General features: G+C 35.9%; 2 protein-coding genes and 1 non-coding gene across 4 annotated transcripts; 2 read left to right on the top strand and 1 right to left on the bottom strand.

Annotated features, from left to right (window-relative positions):
* Positions 1–8,216: 8,216 nt before the first annotated feature.
* LOC120268168 lies at positions 8,217–8,306 on the bottom strand. The gene has a single exon (XR_005538837.1). It is a non-coding gene; the product is annotated as a small nucleolar RNA snoR128 (small nucleolar RNA).
* An 8,418-nt stretch (positions 8,307–16,724) lies between these two features.
* Positions 16,725–19,425, top strand: LOC120267581 (putative receptor-like protein kinase At4g00960). The gene is made up of 7 exons (XM_039275261.1): positions 16,725–16,997; positions 17,100–17,300; positions 17,378–17,505; positions 17,582–17,795; positions 17,867–18,098; positions 18,263–18,413; positions 18,511–19,425. The coding sequence occupies exons 1-7, from the start codon at positions 16,973–16,975 to the stop codon at positions 18,901–18,903; spliced, it is 1,344 nt and encodes a 447-aa protein (XP_039131195.1). The 5' UTR covers positions 16,725–16,972; the 3' UTR covers positions 18,904–19,425.
* A 1,267-nt stretch (positions 19,426–20,692) lies between these two features.
* On the top strand, positions 20,693–24,021 carry LOC120267919 (extracellular ribonuclease-like). Of its 2 annotated transcripts, none has more exons than XM_039275594.1 (8): positions 20,693–21,346; positions 21,426–21,490; positions 21,567–21,631; positions 21,907–21,993; positions 22,191–22,321; positions 22,730–22,835; positions 23,086–23,325; positions 23,442–23,565. In XM_039275594.1, the coding sequence occupies exons 1-8, from the start codon at positions 20,918–20,920 to the stop codon at positions 23,447–23,449; spliced, it is 1,131 nt and encodes a 376-aa protein (XP_039131528.1). In that variant the 5' UTR covers positions 20,693–20,917; the 3' UTR covers positions 23,450–23,565. The 2 variants fall into 2 exon arrangements, with proteins under 2 accessions (XP_039131528.1, XP_039131527.1); XM_039275593.1 differs by having other exon boundaries at positions 20,737–21,346; positions 23,086–23,342; positions 23,442–24,021.
* Positions 24,022–24,693: the final 672 nt, after the last annotated feature.

Below are 24,693 nucleotides of genomic sequence, written 5' to 3'. Positions count from 1 at the left end.
CTTCTTCCATCTCCGCCTCTTCAAGCCGCCAACACTTTCGACTTCTACGTCAGTCTTAATAGTGGCGAGACGCTTTGCAGGCTGTCACTTCATCACCTTCTATCCGCGACTCCTCCACCTCACTGGGATCTTATGAAATCGAGATCCAAGAATCCACCGCCGCCTCCACCTAGTCTCGAGAGGAAAGGCAGGTGCACGGATTCTCAATCGACGATCCCCAATCCTCATGTTGCCGCATTTCGAGCTTTTTCCCCGCAGATGCTTACGTAGTTAGCACCAAGAAATGTTACTACCTCAAAGACGTCAGTCCCTCAAGCACTCTTTCGCAACCCTTTCGCCGATCGCAAGCAAATTATCGCACTCAAGATCAAGAACGGCATCGACCTTTAAAACGGAGTAGTTCCTCGAATGTCCAGCTTCTACTACTAGATCAGATAGCCATTTCTTCTTCCTTTAAAGTGAATAAGCAACAGCCTACTGTTTGTCTTTACCATCACAACAAGGACGTCCCATGACCCATGTCCTCAAACCCAGCATCTCGAGGCTTCAATTTCTTCTTTAAGGCTTCATTTTCCAATGTCAGCCTATCTCTTTCCAGCTTTAATTCTTCCAATTGCTTCTTTGATTCCTCGCCGCATACCGCTCTCGTAAACTCGTCGCTATCACCATTTCTTCTGCCACCTCTTTCTCCTCGCAACTTCGCCTTTTCAGCTCGATCTCCATCTCACAACTCGGATGTAGTTCTCATTGCTCCATCATCAGTCACGCTGATCAGATACTGCCGGACCTCTTCATTGCGTATACTGCGCCCAAGTCAACATAATCGCTTGCGAGCACACGCCAGACAAGCGAGTACGTGTAACGCCGGCGATCTCGCTCCACCTCTCGCGATCACTTTCTTTTCAGTAACCCGTGAGATTTATCAATAGTGTTAGTATAATAGTCCCACCTATGTCTGCAGTCGTGCTCCTGTTGTGAGACTCTCACTGAACACCTCCATCCACCACCTCCAAGGAAATATGTGCGATCTTCCTCCCGTAGGTAGTAGAGTGTTTCCCTATTGATAAATACATTGACCCCATGGTCCAATTCTTCATTATTTTCTCCTTCAGAAACAGAATAAATTGCGTCGCTGAGATCTTCTCCTTCATGCACTGAGACGATCTCACAGTCTTCTGGAATTTCCAGACCTTCAAACACAGCCACCCTTTTGATGTTTCTTTTGTCATTTGGACATTCTCTTGCGAAATGCCCTTCTACTCCGCACAAGAAACACTCGCTAGCCTCCCCGACCTCGACGCTTCTTCTTTTCACCTCGACACGGGAGTCACGTGGTCTCGCTTTTCAGGTAGCTGGACTTTCGAGCCCCATACCTCTTTTCTTTTCCCTCAGTAATACCCGGAACGTATTTGGTTACTGTAACCCTGTAGTCTCGAGGACCCTAGCGACGTACCTTTCGCATTCCTCCTCCAAGAATTTATGTCAAAGAATTGTATTTAACCCCAACCGCGTTATTTCGACAAGACCGGGTCAAAGGCTCTCTTCGACCTCGCCTGCATCTCCCTGAAGTTCGAGCCTAATTTCTCCGATAGCTTCCCAGTAGATGAATAGTCTTCCGCCAGGCAATCCTCATGTACTCATTCATGAATGAGATGATATCTCTGACATCCTTGCAAGAGATCCTCTCAAGATCTCTATATGCCTCCTCTTGGGCCTTGCTCTAACCTCTGAACGGGTCCTCAAGAGTGAATATTGTACGCAATTGAGAAATAATGTTTTGCGTACCTTCGCGTCCGTCAGCAGACGCTAAGAGCTTCTCGTACTCTTCAGGAAAGGCAGTCCTCCACTGCATCCAAGTGAGTTTTTCATATTCTCCAAGCGCATTTTTCAACGTATTCCCGCCTTCTCCCTTTCCGAGACGGCCGTAGCCTGAAACAATGTTTTTGGTGATGCTTTCCCATCGCATGAACACTTCATCAAACTTCCCAAGCTCCAGTGGGATGTAGAACATCGCCTCGCTTTCGCTGCGCCGAGGGCAAATCATCACGGAGTAGTCCTTGCTTTCAATCTGCACTCACTCCCGATCCCCGACGTACATTCCCATAGGACGATAGGACGACTCAGGCCGTAGAGGGCGCCAACCTCCATAAGACGTAGAAGGCACATTTGTCGCCAGCGTGGGTAGTCAGGATTCATCAGAGTATCCTCCTCGCGGATCAGGCGAGACCGGCCGTCAGGCGACACACTGCTCCAACTCCCCTTTAATCGAGGATATTCATATCCGCGGCCGATAGAGGCTACTTTTGGGTCGAGTAGCCTCCCGAACTTCTTCTTCATCATCCGCATCATCATCATAATCATCATAGATCGTGAGAAGATCTTCAACTTCAACTGCTGCCAAGAGCCTTCAATCACAAGCAGCCTTCTTCCTTCTCCTCTTCCCTAGTGACGACGATCATACAAGCAAGTAAGATACTGAAATATCATCGCCGCCTTCTTCTTTCGTCATGGGCGAGGACGCGGATCCTCATAGTAAGGGATCTTCGCCAAACGCGGACACACGTCCGCCGATAATCGCTAGCGGCTTCACCGAAAGCTCCTAGTTTCCTCGAAGCTGCCCCGACGAGTAACATCTACATCTCGAATCAGTGGAGTAAGTACTTGGCCGAGTACTATTCTGAGCTACGAATTCCCTTTTACGAGTCATGCGAGAGCAGTTGTCGGGTCAGCAGACAAGTAGCATCGACTCACCAACAGAAGTCGTGGTCAACGACTCGTATTCGTAACTAGTCCCTTTCGCAACGCCCGATTTGATAAATACGGGCGACGTATCTATTCTGGGGACCTCCACAACGACGCCTGCTGGGAACATTGTTCGCCTCAAAGGTCGGTACTTCTGCCGCTCGAAAGTTATCACTGATATCATAACCCGACTCATTGACTGAGATAACCGCCGTGCGACTTTAAGGCCATTATTCAAAGCAATCGAACCTTCGCATAAGGTTCCTCAAGCGTGAAGATAGCGATGATGCGCGCCTCGCCTTTCATCAACTGCCGCCATCTCGATCAGACGCGATCCGAGCAGGTGTTGTCACAGCACTCAGACTTGGAAAAACCGCGATCGAAATACTTCCATCGCCTAGTTCACGATCATCCGCAGTAGCTGGTCAGATCGTACAACCGTAGATGTCGCTTTAATGTTCCGTAGAGTCCCCTCGGACGTCTTCAGCGCTAATCGCGCCTTTCGATAGCCCTCAACACCATGAGTAGTGAAATAATCAGCAATACCAGAAATTGAATAAGCAAATCCAACATTTGATGTGTTGGACAATCTTCCGACTAGGCCTTTCGTGATCAGCAAGTTGGCCTCAGAATTGTGGTAGTCATCATATCCCTTGGTGAGGATAGAGATCTGGATGTTGTTGTAGAAGTCTGCCAACTTCTTGATGATGTTTGGTGCAATATACACCAACTGACTTCCCTTGGACAAGTCCACCTCCATGCGAGCAATCGTAGACCGAGTCTGAGAGCGCAAAAGCTCATGAAGACTCTCTCTCGAGGTACTTTCTATCCCGGCTTCCCAGCTGCCCGATGGGCCATTATCCCGCCGAGGCAGTGAGGCTCGCTAGCGAACTCCCTGAGGTGAGTTTTAACTTTCTTTTCCCTGCCAGAGTCTCGCTCTCCACGACCTTTTCGCGAGGTTCACCACCCTCGATGCCTTCCGATTCTCCGCCTCAACCCTACGAATTTCTTCACTTAACTGAAAGAAATATTTTAGCGAAACTCTAGAAAGGAGTTTAGCTTGATGATTCAAGTAAGAGAGGTTGTTAGCAAGCTGCTTGTTGGTGGGTTTATCAACAATAAAAAGATCAAGGTATTCAGGCTCAGTACTCTTATCTAGATAATCTTTTAGTGTCTTCTCAAGATCAATTGACCTACTCATGATATTCTTTCGTCCAATATAGTTCATCAACGAAGAAGGGTTGCCAAAAGAAGTACTTGAGGACAACATCTTTGAGGTAACATTTACTGGTGCTAACTCCGCTACGACCGCTGTGAAAAGCTCAAGCACCAAGAATACGAGGATTGAGGATCATCAATTCAGAATCCCATACACCTTCGCCTTTCCTCTCAAACCAGAGGAGGAGCAGCAATGGGTTCTTTGACGCAATTTTCACAAGATCCACGAGCGAGGAGGCATGGATAAGCGATGAAGTAACCTTCTACAAAAACGTCACCACTATTAAGACTCAGCAAGAAGTCCCAAAAGTGTTAAGCCCTGATAACTGCAAACCCTGGGCATAAATTTAGGACCAGTCCTTGATGGTGTAAAACTTTAAATAGGATTTCTCTTTCCAAATAAGAGGTTATAAAATGAGAGTCAACTGTCTTAAAAAATAGAATAGTTCAAGTGAGTGAAAGTGGTATAAACCAAGAACATGCTAGTTTCACAACAAAACAGATAAGAGTAAAACAGAAACCATACAAAAACCTAAATATCCTTGGAATAGACAAAACAATTCATGTTGCCTTGGCCATAACCTATCTCAGCCCATGAAGTTAATTCAACAAAATTTCATCAAAGATGCATAGAAGTAAAAAGATGGTGAAATCCCAAATATAAATGACAATGAATCTCCCTGTGCCATATGTCTCAAATAATCCAAAAATTTCACTCTTAAACCCCAAATCATTATGTATCTAGTTCGACAAGTCTATAAGCCTACATACATATATAAGACTATAAGCTTGTAATACTCTTGAGCACACTACAGTGCAAAGCACTCATTATCAACTTCTTCACTGCCATTGAATCCTCTTCCTACAGGAAAAAGCTATGGTAACATACATGATGGAAACAAACAAACTTTCCATGGCTTTCTACCTCAAATTTAGCAAAACCAATCAAAAAAGAAAACATACTTAGGTTTTATAGAGCGTCCCCAAATGAAACCAAGACCTCTGGGATAAAACCGATGGCAATATGATGCCTAAAGTGCTGTTGAGCACATACCCAAGTGATGAACTCATTTAACAACTTCTTCATCACCATTAAACTCTTCTCAATAAGATAAGTATGTTACTATACACAACAGCAAAACAAAAGCTCCATAGTTCTCTACCTCAAAGTAATAAAGAAACCATATTTAGGATCCTTGCAGTATCAAATCCTGCTCCCAGTGAGAATCGTGAGATAAGCTTCAGTAATATACCACACAAAACTAATTTCCGTGGTTCTCTACTTCAAAGTTGCACAAAATTGATTAAAAAAATTATTTTTAGTAATCATACAGTATCCCTAAATAAAAACAAGGCCTCTTGGCTAAAACAAACAGCAAGATGATGTCTAAAGTGCTCTTGAGCACATAACCTAGCAAAGGACTCATCTTTCAACTTCTTCATAGCCATTGAATGCTGCACCTATTGGGATCCACTATGATACTATATCCTAGATAGAGAAAAACGAAATTCTTTCAATTACTCTACTTCAAAGTAACGCAGAATTAATAAAAACAGCATCACAGATTGAAACCCTAATAAATCCAGAGAATGAAAGGGAACTCACCATTGAAATCCTAATGCATCTTCGTCCGCTGAGGCTGCTGCTTATCAGTTGCTAATCTATACATCCAATAAACCTTCATTTATCAATCACTAGTTCATTTATCTGTATGACAATGAGATAGAGGAAGAAAGCAAACAATACAAGTGCCAAGACGTGCGCGGCCATGAGGACAACGACGAGCAGCGGCACAGCTTCCAGGATCCATGGACCAGTCGAAGAGCTTGCTTCTCTCGCCATTGCTGAAGCTTAACTTTCCCAAATATCGGCCGACTTCCCTCAAGTCCACTTCCCTCTTCTATATATATATATATATTATTATTTTATTTTTTATTTTCTAATAATAATATATATTAAAAGATTAATGCACCATTAATTCTCAATTACAGCTGTCCATCTTTTTTATCTTTACATTTTAAAAATATACATTATTATTATTATACAATAATGTATAATGAGTACAAATTTTATTTTGATCTGTATTCTAAAAATAAAATATAGGTTATAAATAATCAAATTTTAAAAAAAAAAAATTAGAGTCAAACGATATCCAATAATGTGGAGTAAACTCATACTTGTACTTTTACTTTGTGTGAGTTTTAAAGTTTAATCTCATATTTTTATAAATAAATATTTTATTTAAAAAATTTTATTTAAATTGATGAAGTGGTTGTTCGCAACTGTATAATTCATATATAGTGTGCAGTGCATATGATGATAAACACATATTTTTTTTTTATTTTCTGAAATTAATTAGTATTGAGATAGATATGTTTGATTGATATAGCATGTATAGCATATGGCATATCATGTCACATTATTTTTATGGAAACTTTTAAATAATTTAAAAAAAATGAATATATTAGCTTATCGCTGAGCTGTGTGGTTACCATGTAATATATGCATAACCGAAAATAAACTATGTACGTGTATAATACATGGAACATAACATAGATTTTTAAATATAACAACAAAAAATAATAAATAGGTTTTTTAAAAAAAATTACCCCAAAATCCAAATCTTAGTGAGTTGAAATATTTAATGGCAAAAATACCTCAATTTTGATCAAATTTATCAAAATTTGCAATTAATGATTGATATAAATTTTTAGAAAAATATGATGAAAGAGTGAAATATCTACTCACTTATTTTAAAATAAAAAAAAATCAAAATTAAGATTGATATAATTATCTTGTGTTGTTTTTTAATTCTTTGCAATAAAACTAATAATTTTTTAAAAAAATCACTATTTGATGAAAATTTATCCATTAATACTAATTATTCAATCTCCTTTTCCACACTCCATCTTCGGTTTTTGCCCCTCATTTCAGTCTCAATGTTATATTTTTAATATTTTATTTGTGGTCTCTTTTATTATTTTAATAATACATCAATTTAGAAAATTCAATATAATTCACCGGTACCATGCATGCACTCACAAATTTTCGCCTTGTGTTCGTTTTGATTTCTATTAAATCTATTAGCAGTAATTGAGAGTAATTGCAACTTCTTAAGAGCTTTTTTTAAAAAAAAAATTCGGACAACCCACATGTATTTATCCAAAAAAAAAAATTGTTGAAGTTGAAATTACATGTACAACCTTGTGAAAGTTACATTTTGTATATACACCCTTGAAAAAATTGTGGTCACACACATGATCATGTAAATAAAAAGATACATATTTGCATGTACATCTTTCAAAAAGTTCTAATCACAAATGCATATCTTTATTACCAATATATTTTCATACACACTATATAATATAGTATGTGTTTGGATTTGAGTAATCGTTAGTAAAAAAATGAGAATACACCGTTAAAACCCTTACTGTTACCCTAAATTCGAAAGAAATTAAGAGAAATGAAAAAGATTCAGACATATCTACTCTATTCCTAATTTTATAAAAATAATAATAATATTTTCTATTTAATATAAATATTTAATTATAATCATTAAAATAAATAATAATATTTAAATTATTTCAAAATGTAGTAGTTTAATTTTTTATTTTTTAAAAAATAATGCATTAAATTTTTATTTATAATACCTAATTATTATACTAATTACATTAATAATAATTAAAATAAATTATTTAATTAACATTTGATAATAATTTAAGTAGTTAAAATAGACAAAATATTTTACAAATTAAAATTTTATTATAAATAATATTTTCAACATTATTAATTTATATTAAAAACAAAATATTAACTTTACTATTTTTCTTTTCGCCACGTTTTCAATAAATTTTATTTTAACCAAACACATTTTAGTCCCATTATTATTCATTTTCATCACTAATTTTTCATGCATTTCATTACTATTCCTATTCCTAAATTCAAAAGCGCACATATATATATATATATATATATATATATTAGTCTTTTGTCATCAATATTAACTAAATCATATATATACCTACATAAAATGCAAAACAAAATAAATAAATAAATAAATAAATAAATAAATAAATAATAAATAGAAGATTGGATTTAAAATTTCTCTTTGAAAGAAAGAAAGATCAATCAATAATAGGCAGCGATAAAAATCAGATTAAATGTCATAAATATGAATCAAGAGATACAAAAAAATAAATAAATAAGAAAATCAAAACAGAGAAAATTAGACATTAGAAATTATGAGGGAGTATGGCTGCTCAGGTAACCGCACAGGAATAATATTTTGAATTCACATCGAGCAATGAAAACGCTCTCGAATTCGAATTATCGCTCATCATCGCATCAAATTCCCAAATTTCCCAAATCAATCCATAAAAATTAAAAAATATAACACCCTTAAAAAAATCAAGAGAGAGATTAGAGAAGAGACCAGAGGGCGGATGCTAGGGTTAGGGTTTGGGCGTGGGAGAAGAGGATTTATAGACCTCGAGTTTGGAGGAAAGGTTGGATTTACTGTTATGCCCTTCGGATCTTTTTAGCTTTGAGTGGAGCTCCGAATCGGATTTTCTTGTCGGATCTTAACCCGCAACCCGTTATTCTCTGACGGTCAAAATATCAAAATGGTCCTTCTATTTTGCGTTTTTTTAGTCTTTTTTAATATAAAATCTGTTTTTTTGGTCCTCGTATTTTTATATTTTTATCTTTTTAGTCCCTCTAATTGACAAATCTGCCATTTTGGTACTTACAGTTGATGAATTGGAGAGACCAAAAAGATGAAAATGTGTAAATATGAGGACCAAAATGGCGGATTTTATAACTAAAGAATGAAAATGTACAAATACAAGGACTAAAATGGTGAATTTTATATTAAAAAGACTAAAAAACAAAAAAACAAAAAATAGAGATACCATTTGGATATTTATAACTCCAACTTCTAATATTTTTTTTTTTGTCGTGTGTCGGGCTGGCAGGCTTTAGGAGTTACGTAGGCCGGGCCTTGTGTATATCCGGACAGGGACAGCCCAACAACTCTGGCCCACAAGGCACGGCCTGTGGACCGTGACATTTAGTTTTTAACTTTATTTACAAATAAAAAAATTTTTGGATAAAAGCATTTGCATTTTGTTATTTAATATAAGTTATGAATTATTTTTTCCCAATAATAATATTAATTTAAATTTCTCCTTTTATATACTTTTGAAGTAGTTAATCTTGCGGGATGCTAATCTAAATAAATGACTTTAAATTAATGATTTTAAAACTTAAATTTTGAACTCCACACATGAATCATGAAGAGCTCATGTTGTAACAAATACATTACTTTTCAGTAATACGTTACTTTTCACTATAATAACTCTTGTATAAATACTATAATTGTACTGTTTATTTATTGTTTATGAGTCAAATATCGTTTTCTTCCCTCCAGAATTGCAAGACAAAAAATTTATTAATTTAGTTTAGTTTCTGAAATATCTGAACATACACATAATAAAAATTTAATTATCCTATGTGACATCTGACTGAGTTAATAAATCTCTAAAGAGTTATTAAACCACTGTAACTGATACACCTTGACACTTATCTGTCCCTTGACACTTTTTGTGAAATGGTGCCTGTCATCTTTGTTAAAAAAAAATTATTTAATCATGTTAATGTGACTAATGAGTCATACCCGAATTCTACATTTTTCTTATCAAGCAGAGCCCAAATCTAATAAATAAAGTTTAAAACTTGGACTTTAACTCAATTAAAATGGAGCCGAACCGAACAAAGTTTGAGCTTGACCGTAGTAAAGCTTGGTTTGGCTCTATTACAATTCTCCCCTCTACCATGTAAATTAACCACAAATGAAATGTTAATACTTAATACTATGAAAAAACGCACTAGGTTATATGAATGTAAAAAATCTATTGGTTTATCTTCGTTCTTTTTATTTATTTATTTATTTTTTCCCCGTTTTATAATCCATTTGTGTTTATCCACTTAGAAAAAATAAAAAATAAAAAAGTGTGGACATGAGAAAGATGAAAAGATGACAAGAGAAAAGAAGGGAAAGAAGAGAGAGAATTTGATTTTTTAAACAGTTAAATGGAACATGGAAGAAGAAAATTGTTAGTTTTACATTAAATTAAAAAAACTAAGATGGCATACTACAAACTGGATGTTTTTTTTTTTGCTATAAATAGAACTATGCTTTTATGGGAAACAAACTAGTAGTTATTAGGTATCTATATATATATATATATTGAAAGACAACATCAATTACCCTAATTAGTGTATATAAATAAATAAATAAAATATGATAGATTAAAACAGTGAGAATGCAAATGATAAAAAAGAAAAGAAATTTGTCAAAAATCACAAAGAGAGGGATCAGATATAACACAAGAATTTGTGGTGCTCAGCAAGGCGTGTGGATTCAACTGCCATTTCAGATCGGCGAGCGAATTCATCCTCATCATTTCCCTCTAATTTCCTTTTTTTTATATACATAAAAATAAAAAAATAAATAAAAAGAAGAACAATAAGGAGAAGGATGAAGATAAATAAGAATAATAAAATAAAATAAAAGTAATGTAAAATGAAGAAGAAGATGGAGGAGGAGGAGGAGGAAGAGGAGGTATTGAATTGGGACAAAGAAAAGTAGTCATAATCTTGTGATATATGTAGAGATGAATGATAGAGGAACTGGCTTTCTTGGACCTCAAGTCTGGCAAACTAATAAATAAATAATAAAATAATTAAAATAATTAAAAATGAATAAAGTGGTCCATGTTCAACAAAATATTAAAGAAATACTGACAATGAACAATCAAAGATTCCAAAGACAAACTAGACTATGTTGTTTTTTTAAGTGAAAGTTATTAGTAGGATTAATACATCACTACAATTAAACAATTCATGGGCCAAACTTTATGATTTTATGAACTCAATGAACATGGATGAGGTTTGAATGATTTTATTAGTTGTATAAATTTATATTTTGTCAAAATTAATTCTATATAAAAAAACAAATACTTCAAATATAAGTTGGATATTTTCCCAACTTAACTGAGAAGATAATGAATTTCTCATTATAATGTAGATATTGTAAGTTTGTAAGACAAGTAAAAAGTTTTGATAGTCTTAGTATTGTAGTGAAAGAGTGAATTTACTCTCTCTCTCTCTCTCTCTCTCTCTCTCTCTCTCTCTCTCTCAATATTAATTAAGGTTAGTAACTTGTTTATTTTATGTAATAATAATAAAATTTAATCACTCAAATAATCTATGTATTTTACTCTCTTTTGTCTTGGCAACGGTATTAGTCTTTTGACTTAGCATGATGTGTGTGTGTTTTTTTTTTGGGCAAGATGAGTGACTAAACTATTAAAAAAAATAGAAGTATGTACAAGCTTCAGCGAAGCAAGTAGAGACGGGACTTATGCACATATAAACACTGAGACCATGTATACACAACCATTACTCGTATTAAAAAAATATATCATCACCCATAATTTAAATTTTTATTACTTAGAAAAAAATTTAATTGGAACCTAGCTATTAATAAACGATTTGATTGTTAGTGGGTGATGCGTGTTTTGTTCGGAAGGGAAATGGTGATGAAGTCAACAAAATCCATATAAGTTGTCCATCATTGTGAAATTGACAAACAAAAAAGTCACCACCACTCGCTTGGATTAACCTCTTTATCAGTTATCACACTCATGCACCTCCTAATAACAGCCTCAACACAAGCATAGGTAACCACTCAATATTTCATAAAAGAGAAAACAGGCATAAGCATGAGAATTCAACTTCCAAACCAACTAATTCTCTCTTTTTTTTTCTTCTTTTTTTTTTTATTATATTTTTTAAGGGAACATCTATGAAATAATTACTTTTGCCAAAAATGACAGAAATTATTGGTAACAATTTTGGTTGCTAAGGTAGCACTTGTAGATGAAATATTATTATATGTATATAAAATTTGTTTCAATTGTTACCTTGGTCTCCTTAATTTGCAATAGAGGAGGCCACATCCTACAAATGATCCTGAATTTTTAAATTTGAGAAAATTCAAGAAACAAGTTCATGAGAAAAAAAAACAGTGAAAAACAAATTCATGAGAAAAAAAGTAGTGAACACAAGAAGTAATTAACCGAAAAAATAAGAAACACATGACTTAAAGCAAACAATAGAAAATTCAACATTAGAAGCCCTATGCTTTAAGAAAATATCTTTTGTTATTCAACAAAAGCAACTACATTTCTGGCACATTAAAAAATGCTACCAAAATCATTATGTTGAACAACAATGCAAATTACACCTCAAACAAGAGAGAGATAAAAAGAAGAAATTTGACCAAAGAAACTTTTGCTTTGACTAGGATCTATCGTACGGAATTGATTACTATGTTTATTGTAAATGGTGGTGCAAGAGCACGATGGAGAAGGTGGTGGATGTAGTGCCCGAAGAGAAGGAGAATGGAGAAATTTAACTTTGGATCCGGATCCAAGTTCAAATCTAAAACCTTTTTATTTATTATTATTATTTTATAATTATTTATTAATATTTTATTTAAAAAAAAAAACACATCAATTAAAGTATACAGTGATTTTGACCTTTTTACCTGTTTTAAAAATACAAAAACTCAAATGCATGGACCAGAGGGGGGAGAAATAAAAATCCTATGACTATTTAGGTGGTTAAACATAATAATGATACTAACAACAGTAATTAATTAATTAAAATATAAGTCAATAGTATTAGTCATGGAGGAAATGAGGGCTTTCTATTGAAACTCCAACTACGGTCATCGGTCGTGGAATTTTTCTCTTGCAATAGTGGTGGTAATGGAGTTCAGGAGATAGCGATTTACTCCTGTCAAGCTGGCCGGTTGGCAGTGGAGACTATCTCCCGCCATAACGGAGGAGCTCAACATTTAAGACTGGTGAGGCGAAGAACCGTTGGACACTCAAAGAAAGCTGCTCAGACTGATGGATGAGCGACACCCTGTTCTGACACTACTCAGACGGATCGAGGAGGTTTCACTTAGAGAAATCATGGTTGGGCTTACCAACGTGACCAATGTGACGAACAACTCTTGGTCCACCGTGTTGAGAATTCTCATAAATTGCACTAGGAGTCGGGCATGCACCTGTATAGTGAGGGACACATGTCGTCGTTGGATTGGTTGAAGTTTCACAACATGCACCTAAGTCCTCATAGCATGCATTGTGGGATATGGACCTGGCCCAGTTTGGCAGAGGGGTGGACTTAGCTCATAAGCTTTATAAGAATAAGATGAGGCCTTTGAAGAAGGGGAATGTGAAAAATTATGGGCCAGAGCAAGTGATATATGGGGTTTTCATCAGGACGTGATAGCCCTATCTAGGTATGGTGGTGGGTTAGCTGTCAAAAGCTAGGTCCATGAATATTCCATAGTAATCAAAGAACTCCCAGTTGAGAATTGGATAAGACTAGATGATTCCATCTCCATCATATAATGCAACCAATTGTTGGGACCTCATGTAAGGACCGTGATAGCCAGAGATGGGACATAGGTGAGGAGCCCACTCATACCATATGATATAGCCATGTATGTTATCCCTCTCGGCTCCAGGGTGATGTGAAGCCGTTTTGTTTAATCCATAACTAATGGATTTCATATCACTTGTTTCTTTTTGTTTTTTGTTTTAATAATAAATATGGTTTATTTATTAAAAAAAAATAACAAATAAATAATAGCAACACGTGATCCCATGAAACTGCAAAGAAAATTTCCATGTTAAGTCATATATATTGGTGCATAAAAACACTTCTTCAAAATATGGAAGCTCATCTTTCCTTTAAAAAATCAAGCATAGGAAATATACATTCGAACATATAAACATGAGTTTCTCTATTAATTTAAAATTTTAAATTAAATCAAAACTAAATAGTATGCTATGTTGACAACTTGACATCTAACATGGTATCATGATTTGGCTATTATTTTGCAATATAATTGGTCCGCAGCACCCTTAAGCTGCTCTCTCTATATATCTATATAATGACAAGTTTTCTTCAGTTCTTGTGTGTGTGTGTGCGCACATATGTATGTGTGTATATATATATCTATATATATTTATATATATATTTATAGAATATTTCCTTAAACCTTTGAGCTTGGGGCCTAGGCTAGTGGAAGTCTGCTTCCAAAACAGAAGAGCAAGGTACATATGTCATTCAACACCATGCATGCATGCATGCATGCATTTATATATATTAATGATAAATAAATCACAAATATAATTAATGCTCGCAGGATTAGAATGAAGGAGGAGCATTATGCCTGTGATCTTTTAATATACTCCCTTGTAGAGGTGGGCACGGGCCGTCCGGTAACCCGGCCCAGAACGGGCCCGCCGGGTCATTGACACGGAGGGCCGGGCCAACAATCCGTAACCGGCCCGTCATAGAGACGGGCCGGTTACGGGTTGGGCTTAGCCCAACCCGTGACCCGGTTGCAACCCGGCCCGGCCCGCCGGGCCCAACCCTTTTTTGAATTTTTTTTATTTTTTTTCTAAACTTTCTGAATTGTTTAATTTTTTTTATTGAGTGGGCCTGCCCGTCGGGCCCAACCCGCCGGGTTGACCCGCCGAGCCAACCCGGCCCGTCAGGTCAACATGGAAGCCGGGCTGATTCCGGGCCCGGCTTCCTGTGACCCGGACCCGCCGGGTTCTATACCTAGCCGGGCCGGGTTCGGGTCGGGGGGCCGGTGAACCGCAATGCGGCGGGTCGGGCCCGCCGGGCTGGTTAACCGGCCCGTGCCCATCTCGCTGTTTTTTATTTATCACAAATTCATATTTTTTTTATCTGTTATTTTTTAATATTAAAAATATTTATAATTATTTTAAAAAAAATATTTTTAACATTTTATTCAACTTTTTTAGAATTAAATATAAAAATGAAATATAAAAAATATAAATAAAAAATAATTTTAAAAAAATAACTAATTTTTTTAAAATTATGTGAAATAACTAAATTTCTTAGTATACGAGATTCGGTTAACTATGACAAATAAAAAAGAACGGAAAGAGTATTAGTATAGAGATCTTTCTCTAGTATGTTTATATTTTTAATAAAAAGAATTTATAACTCAGTTCATATAGAGTGAGGGCACATGTGTTAAAGTATTAATTTCACATATTTGCACATCGCTAACATGACTTGTCTATATTTCATTAAAAAAAAAATAAAAAATAATGAGAAGAGGGAGTTGAATGATGAAATATTGTTTATCAAACTTAGGCTTCCATCTTATTCATCTTGTGAGAAGATTAACAATGGCAAGACTTGCTCTCGTTCTTTTGAAACTAATGGAAGATGATTAATGATATTTGTAAACCTGTTTTTTTATTTATTTGTCAATGTTTTTTAATAAACAGGATCATCAATTTGATTGGAACCAACTCACTCATGTTTGACTATAAAAGACAGTATAAGCTAAACCAATTCAAATTAATATATATATATATTGTTTTCTTAAAAAGAAGCATTTGGACACCCAGTGATTAATCAGTTATTAAGAGCTACTCACTCAAGCTGTCATTGAAATCATCTTCTTATAAAATCAATTAATTCCAATTTCTTATGATGAGTTCGTTGTTATTTCATAACTTGTCAAAGAGCGGTTTTGCTATGAATCAATCAAAAGGAAAAGCCATGGTTTTCTTGGTTTTTGAAAGCCACCAAATTAAGAATATGAGAAGGAATATCTTTGATGATTTCCATGAATGCAACTCCTTATTTTAATAAATTTGGATAGGAAAAAGTTTTGCTTTTGTTTTAAATTTTTTTACAGCCATTGCTTTACAAAGCATTATTATTATTATTATTATTAATGTTCTTGTAATAGGAGAATGTATAAATATTAATAAAAGAAGTGTTATATATATACATAGAAAAATAAAATTTTATTTTAAATTGTTATATTTTAGCTTAATAATTCAAGGCATTGAAAAGAGGAAAGAAACATTGTTGCTCCAAGTCCAAATGCACACAAAAGTTATTTATTATTATCAATTATAAGGCTAAGAAACCGACAACAATAATATCAATTTTCCTCAATATTTTTCATTTGAATGTTTTTAATGATAAAAATGCAAAAATAATAAGAAAAATTAAAATTTGAGGAGCCTACCAGCACATTCAATAAAACAGTAACATTTGTATATCCCAGGAGATGAGCTCAGTAGTTTTGACCGATGGTGAGTATATTTTTTGCTTTTGTACTTTTGAATTTTTTAGAGTTTTTAGTTTTTTTATTAGTACCGGTTGTATCAATATTTTATTAATTAATATGGTTTATTCACTTAAAAAAACTTTAATAAAACAATAATAATAATAATAATAATAATTTTCCACAGTCCAACGCCTCCAAAAAGCTTGCAACTTCTGCTATGATGGAGAACTCGACACCAGAGGAGTTGCAGGAGCATAGCGTGGGGTAGTGACTGACATGATGTCTTCGTCTTTGAGGAAGGATCTTCCTCCTTTTGTCTCTTGTTTCGTGTCGGTTTTACCACCTCTGGTGGTCCCGTGTCCCGTTTTTTTTGTTTTGTTGCTCTTCTCTCTACTTTTAGTGGAGGCTTGTACTGGTGTTCCTTTTTTTTATGTAAAAAAACTTTACAACTTCTGCTATTAATTATTCCATATAAATATAAATATAAAAAGTATAAATATATTATTATATGTAAATCTCTTCGCTTTTCTAAAAGAGGCCTCTAATGGTGTTTGTGAAAATGCCGGCGGAGATGGAGAAGGTGGACGCGTGCCATGGAGAAAGGCCAGCTCGCATTGGAGACTTCGGCAGCCCTGCAGATGGTTCCAAGACCCGTACGGTGCCAAAAAGCTCCCTTCTTGATAATCCCAAACCCTTCATTGGACGCCAATGGGGGACCTGAACTGACCACTGCTTCTTCTCATCCGCCATTGTTGAGGTGTTTGAGAAAAGGAAAAGGAAAACTCAAAGCTAAAACAGAGTAGATGGGTGGCCGTTTGAATTTTCAAGGTATGTATATAAAGGCATCAGCTTTGATTATCAACTCACTATTGGTCACTTTGTATGGGTGTATATATTATAATTTTTCTGATAATAAACTTCATGTTGCAGAGTTCTTAGCATCAGAACCACCAGCTCAACATGTTTATGTGCTAGAAATACAATCTCCAAAGCCATCTGTTTCCATTTCATTCTTTTTGCTGGGTGCTACTGCATGCCTTGTTATGATTTTTCTTGTTTTCTTTCTTTTCTGGAAGTTTGTCAAGCCTGAAACTTTGTGGAAGATGATACAATTCAACAGAACTTCAAGAGGTAATGTTTAAACTACTACTACTACTATATAAATATATATATATGAGCTTAAATAGTTTTTTCTATTGGAATGGCAGTTCCAGATTACATCAGTAGTGATCTTAGAGCAGTTAGCTATTTTGACTTCAAAACTCTAAGGACAGCAACTAAGAATTTCCATCCAAGGAATCAACTTGGACGTGGAGGCTTTGGTCCAGTTTATGAGGTACTAGTAGTGGAGGATTTATTCATATGTATTAGCTATGTTGGAACTAGTTTGTGATGAATTTGAAGTTTGACAGGGAGAGTTGGATGATGGGAGGAGGATTGCAGTGAAGCAATTGTCTCTTGGAAAATCTCAGCAAGGGGAATCTGAATTTCTTTCTGAGGTGAAGATGATCACAAATATCCAACACAAGAATCTTGTCCGTCTTGTCGGGTGTTGCTCCGAGGGAGCACAGAGGCTGCTTGTATATGAGTTCATGAAAAATAAAAGCTTGGATTGCATCATATTTGGTCGGTATCTGATCCTGTGTTTCTTATAGTCATAATTATTTTTGATTGGTAATTCATTCATATAACAACAGGAGAAAATGGGCTGTTCTTGAGTTGGAATGCTCGGTTTCAAATCATTCTCGGCATTGCTCGTGGAATACAGTATCTACATGAAGATGCACATTTGAGAATTGTTCATCGAGATATCAAGGCAAGCAATATTCTCCTTGATGACAAATTCCAGCCAAAAATTGGCGATTTTGGGTTGGCCAGGTTCTTCCCTGAAGATCAAGCCTATCTCAGCACCACTGTTGCAGGGACTTTGTAAGTTGCTTTATGATTCGACCTATGTCTTTATGAATCGAATCGATTGTTTTATTTTGATGAGAAGATAGTTAACGTATAGAAATGGCATAATAGAAGCTCACAAAATGATGCTTACATCATTATGTGTTTTGATTAATATGATTTCCGGCGACATGTTTCAGAGGCTATACTGCTCCTGAGTACGCCATAAGAGGAGAATTATCAGAAAAGGCGGATATTTACAGCTTTGGAGTTCTTGTTCTGGAGATAATCAGTTTTAGGAAAAACACAGATCACACACTCCCATCAGAAATGCAATATCTTCCAGAATATGTAAATTTTAATTCTGTTTCTTAGTTTTTTTCTAGTAAAATGCAAGAATGTAAAGACGATTTACTTACACTCGCTGTCTTTTTTATTTGGATTCAAGGCATGGAAGCTTTACAAGAGATCAAGGCTCATTGATATGGTGGATCCAAAACTACAAACTGATGAATTTGTAGAAAGTGATGTCCTCCATGTTTGTCATATTGCTTTGTTGTGTCTTCAACCGTATCCAAATTTGCGGCCACCAATGTCTGAAGTAGTTTCCATGCTAACATGCAAGAGTGAACTTTCAACAATCCCAGTGAAACCAGCTTTCATAAACCGCAAGGCTTTGATCTGCAGTAATGTTTCATGGGAGAGTTTATCTGATCGGCCGCCATCGCCTTCATTATCCCTTTCACAGTTGCAAGGTGATTCACCTCTCATCCTTCCTGCCGAAAACCCCCATCATCTTGATGACACAAGCCTGAATCTATCAAGCCAATGCGAGAGGTGAGTTTTGCTGAAAAGTGATTACAGGGTAACTAAAACATGCTTTCAAGAATTTTGTTCGAGCTTAGAGTATACAATTTTGTGATAATTGGATGCTCTTCAACATCGATTGAAGGCTTGCAAGTGGTGACTCGGAGCACAGAAGCAGTACAAGTATAGAACCTGGATATTCTCTTTTGTAGTTACATTTATATTAATGTTTCTTAACATTGATGCCATCAGAGAGTATGAATTTGAAGGAGCTCCAGATTGAAAGTTCAGTTTTATTTCAAGCAAGTCTAGTTGTTTTCAATGCAACTTGAATGCGGTCCAACAATAAGCATCTATTCTGATGTTTTTCTTGTTCTTATTTTACAATAAACACAATGTATTGCACTTATCTTGCTTCTGAAAAAAACTACTCTTTTGGTGAAACATATTTGTATCGATATTTATGTTTCTGTATCTTCTTTTGGTGATGGTACTGGGATATTTTCTCAGTTTGGTATGAATGAGGGAGCAAAGAATTAATTGAAGGCAGGTTTGACAGGCTTTGATGAAAGTGAAAGACATTTATGTTCTCTTTTCCTCTTGTGATCAGAAATCTTATTAATGTAATTTGTGAAGACTTGAGAAGTTATTTGATTAAAAATAATTGAATTTGTTGTTTCAGCATGCTTTCTTGTTTGCAATGGAACACAAAACACAGAATAAAAAAGCAAATTAATTCTTTTAAGTTTGATAAATCCAGGATACAATAACCATAAAAATACAGAGAAAGAGAAGCACAAGAATCACCTCTCTTCACTTCTTCTTGTTCTTCTTCTTCATCTGTTATGCAAAGGATTTGGTCCTGTTGGCACTACTCTCTCATTAACAAGGCTTGAATTCTTCAACATTTGATCACAGAGCTTCACCTTCTTCATCTTACACTCAATGTTGACAACACCCACTGACATCTCTTGGCTTAATCTGCCATTGTTGTGCTTTGAGCTGATATCTCTAGCAAAACCAAGTGAACCTACAGTGACAAGAACAAGGCAAGCAAGAACCAACAACTTCATGGAACAATACCTTCTCAAAAATGCTAAAAACAATGGGAGATGCATAAGAGAAGTGAAGAAGAAGAAGAACAAGCAGGTAGAGGTTGAAGTCTCAAATGTGAGCAAAAGGTGGCAGATAACTAAGTCTCCATATTCCATCCTTATTGCCACCAAACTTCATTTATATGCCTTCATTCTTTTGCACAGAGAGAAAGAGAGAGAGAGATGAAACTTATTAGTCTTAAATGAAAAAGAATGGCAGTACATTGTACATTGCATTCTTATTAAATGAATAAGAATGGTTCTACACTGTAGATATATATATATAGAGAGAGAGAGCTCAAAGGCTCATTGCAATATTCACTGTTCTTATGATAATACTCTGCATGGGCCTTTATACAAAAGTGATCACTAAGAACATCTAGTCAAATTTCCAATTATTTCACAACTTTTTCTTGGCATTCTTCAGAATTTGTCTTCAATCTTCATTGCATTTTTTCTGTTTTAGCAAACTTAATTGGTCTACTTAAACTGATTGGTGGAACAAATGGAGAGACTCATGCTTTAAATCATCATTATTAACAACCAATGGTTTTTCAGAGTTTCAGGATCAATAATAACATGACAACATTCACCAACTTTCAGAGTTTGTTCAGCCATAAATATATTTCAATCCAGTTATCAAACTTCTCAGTAGAAATCTGAAAAGTTGCATCTTTGATTCATTATCATCATTAACCGGTATTATCTCAAACTGTTTCGTTATCAATATTCATTGATCTTATCTTCTTCAATAGTTCACCATGTCCATGTGACAAACTTCCTCGTCTTCCAAAGATCGAGCTCCCTGAAAATCTCAAGGAAAAAAAAAACAATCTTTCCCTTATCCAAATCCATATTAGCAAACCAGAAGTCAAACCTCAATTCCTATTTCCAAAAAGGAAGGAACTTTCTTAGGAAATTGTTACTATATTGAGCTCCAGCTCGCCGGAATCCATGGCAGCCGAACAAGCCCGGTTCCCGTTGTTCGCGGGGAAACGTGAAGGGAATCGATTTGGTAAGCGGGTACGGATCTATCTTAGCGGATTCGGGCAAACGGGTATAAACCCGTTAAGAAGATCGAAGCGACGAAGCCTCTCATCACTGGCGAGTGGCGACCCTTCTTCTCCTCCTCCACCTCCTCCTCCTCCTCGGCTCCTCCGAACTCCACCCACCACCATCTCCATGAGAACTCTTCCAATCGTTCCGGGATTCCTTGCCTCCATTGCTTTCCTTCCTCTCCATCCCGTCGCCATTGCAAGTACTCACTATCCTTGCGAAGACATCCGTCATTACTACTCCACTACCAATGGATTGCATGGCATTGAGCTTCAGAAGCAGCTCGGATCCATTGTTTCAGTTCATGATCCCATTCCTTACCGAAAGGTGAGATCTTTTTGGTTTACACGAAGGATTGGCTTTTGTTAGGGTTTTGTGAATTAGAGTTCATAATTTTGAATTTTAGGTATGGGATGCTCTTATGATTCTTGATGCTGCGGATGCTGATAATCCTGAGGCTTCTTCAGATGTGTGAGTTATCATCTTTTGGTGTTTGTGATGAGATGAAAAAAAAAAATCACCATTTTTGGTTGCTTTTTGATTGCAGGATTGAGATTTATTCATTAAGGGCAGTGGCCAAACAGTTGGCAGGAAGACCTGATGGATGGAACAGTGAGTTTGTGTTTCAATTAATTTACTGAAAGATTTAATGTTTGCTCTTTGCAATTCAAATTGTTGGTTTTGATAATTTATTTGCTCTAAGTTGAAGGAAGTTTGAGCTTTGTTATGATTGTAACAACTAAGAAGAGTGATTTATATACACAGTAATTGATGTTTTGGTATTCGATTTGTTCGGAATGGTGGTTAGTATTCTTTAATTTCAACATTAGGCAATACCTAATAGTTGTTCACTTGTTCGGCTTATTTAGTCGTTTATGGTTTTTCAGGAGAGCATTTATGGCCTCGATCATATGGTCTGATAGATGCACCAGCACTGTCTGATTTACACAATATCCGCCCTGCTGATGTTAATGGTAATGAGTTTACATGGTTTACACACTTTGATGCAAATGCTATTTACTGAATTAGGAAATCATCTCTACTCCATGTTGAAAATCACCTTATGAACTAGAAGAGATGGCTTTTAATATAACAAATGGTTCTTGTCATATCATATGTTTGACAAACTCAAGAACAATGATGAAAAAACTATGTAGTGCTTGCTTTCTAGTGAATTCGTCGAGGGGAAACAAATATTATGGTGAGTGTACCGATACATCTACCGACTGTTTGAGGCCAGCAAACCGTGAAGCTGCTCTTGATACAGAAACAGATAAGCAGAGATGGGCACCACCATTACAGGTCCCTTGTTTTGTACTACTTTATTTAAATCTTTGAATTTGTTAATTTCTTTCTCTTAGAATGTCATTGAACTGTCATTTGTTATACCTATTATGAATTGATCTTTATCAATAAATTCACCCAAATGTAGCTCCTGGACCTCTTCACGGCTTACTAATAACATTTGTTTTCCTACAGCTCATCAGTTACATAAATAATGTTCTTTTTAGTAAAAATTTTTTAATTAAAAGTTGCCTTTTTGGTTATACTTGATAAAGACCAGTATCAGACACAATCTTTATGATGCCTTTTGATCCTTTAGTCCATGTCAATAAATTCTCTTTTATTTATTTTCTCATCAGAGAAATAGACAATGTCATTGTATTTGTGGATATTTTGATTTGATTGAATTCCTGTGACTGTTTACAGGTTAGAGGGGATATAGCGAGGTCCCTGATGTACATGGCTGTGTGTTATGGGTTTCATGTTCCTGACAGAAACCCACCTTTGCAACTATCTGATTCACCGAATGTCCGTAAGTTAATAAAAGATCGAAGATGGTTGTAATCTCAGTTTTAGAAACTTTCTTTACTGTAGAATGGAAAGAGCAAGCACTATTTAAGATATATAGATATATATATATATATATATTCAGCAATGGATGATATAACTGGAATTTTCCTGGAATTTGAATTCATTGCTAGAATAGCCTTCATTTGGTATTTGTTATGATGAATTTGTTATTTTTAACTCTGTCTAACCTCATGACCACCGATCTATTGTAGAAAACAGGACAATGGGACTGCTGTCTGAATTACTTAAATGGAATGAAATTGATCCACCATCAAGAGAAGAACAGCTGAGAAATGAGAGGATATGCAAGCTTTATCAGCACAATAGAAACCCGTTCATCGATCATCCAGAATATGCAAATCTCATATGGAAGCCCACTATTCCAACAATCTCAACCACTTTCAGTCCGTCCCTACAAGCTTGGGTCAATGAGTTCCATTATAACAACAAAGGTGAAGACCGAAACGAAGTATGTACACTACTTTGGCATAATTAAAGTATTTGAGTGTGATCTCCATATCTGATATCATAGAGCCGATAAAATAGTGCCTTGTTTTTAATGATGCAGTTTGTTGAGATCATAGTGGAGAGATCAACCGATGCATCCACATTAAAGCTTATATTATACAATGGAGCTGACGGAAAAATGTATGCATCATTACCGTTAGAAGACGGGCAAGTCTTTACTATCAACAATAGCGATTCGGGATTTCTCATCTTCACAACATTTGTTCGCCTGCAAAATGGTCCTGCAGACGGCATCGCATTGGTTTCCGGCAGAATTGATGATCACTATGAAGTGATTCAGTTCCTTTCTTATGGAGGCACATTGAAAGCAAAAGACGGGCCTGCGAAAGGGATTGAGTCTATCGATCTTCAGCTTCAAGAGACCGAAAAATCATCGGAGGATGATTCTCTTGGACTGGCAGGACAAAGTCTCAGAGAACTTCAATGGAGAAAGTTTGTGAGAGGAGCAACTCCTGGGAAGCTAAACATTGGGGAGCAACTCCTGTGAGAGGAGCAACTCCTGAAGACACCATGATTCATTCCAAAATTATACCACACTGAACTCATCAATTCATTCATTTATTCATTCATTTGTCACTTATTTTTTTCTTTTTTGCAAATTATATATTAACATTTGATCATTACAGTTGTGATTAGATTTTTTATCTATTTGATTGGTGAAATCTTGTGAAACTTACCAAATTTTTTTTAGGAAAAAATGACACACACATATATTCCTTGATATATATATATATATATATATTCTGGAGAATTTTAGTCGAGAAAAACTCAGGACCACTTTAAATTAGTAAATTAAAAGAAAATTTTCAAAAAAAAAAAGAGAGAAATATTGGGACGCACGTGACATGTTGCTGGCCACGTGCTCCCTAGTTAAGCCAAAGCAGCAGTCTCTATTTACAGGCAATCCCTATTATTATTATAAAAAGAATTAATATTTTAGTCAATTAATTATTGATTCTAAAATAAGCACCTTTCCAACTCATCCAGCGCCAAATCACCTGCACAGCCAAACACCAAACACGTTCCATCAACCAATAATCACCTTCCACGTACCCCATTCTCAGATCCCAAGTCCACGTGGCACAAGTCTAAGTTCCTCACCCGATGCCGCCGCGCCCTCTCCGCCGCACCAGCGACTAACGAACACCGTTTGAACCCTTCCCCATAACACCAATCATCTATTCCACCCACTCACACCACGCCACGTACCCTTTTAAACCCATTTCTCGAGCACCAAAGACGACTTTACACTCACTCAAAGACCGCCACGTCAGAGATTTCAACTACGTGTC

The sequence above is a fragment of the Dioscorea cayenensis genome, chromosome 8 (genome assembly GCF_009730915.1).
Source record: "Dioscorea cayenensis subsp. rotundata cultivar TDr96_F1 chromosome 8, TDr96_F1_v2_PseudoChromosome.rev07_lg8_w22 25.fasta, whole genome shotgun sequence".
NCBI classification, from domain to species: domain Eukaryota; kingdom Viridiplantae; phylum Streptophyta; class Magnoliopsida; order Dioscoreales; family Dioscoreaceae; genus Dioscorea; species Dioscorea cayenensis.
This window is presented reverse-complemented; position numbering and strand designations above follow the sequence as displayed.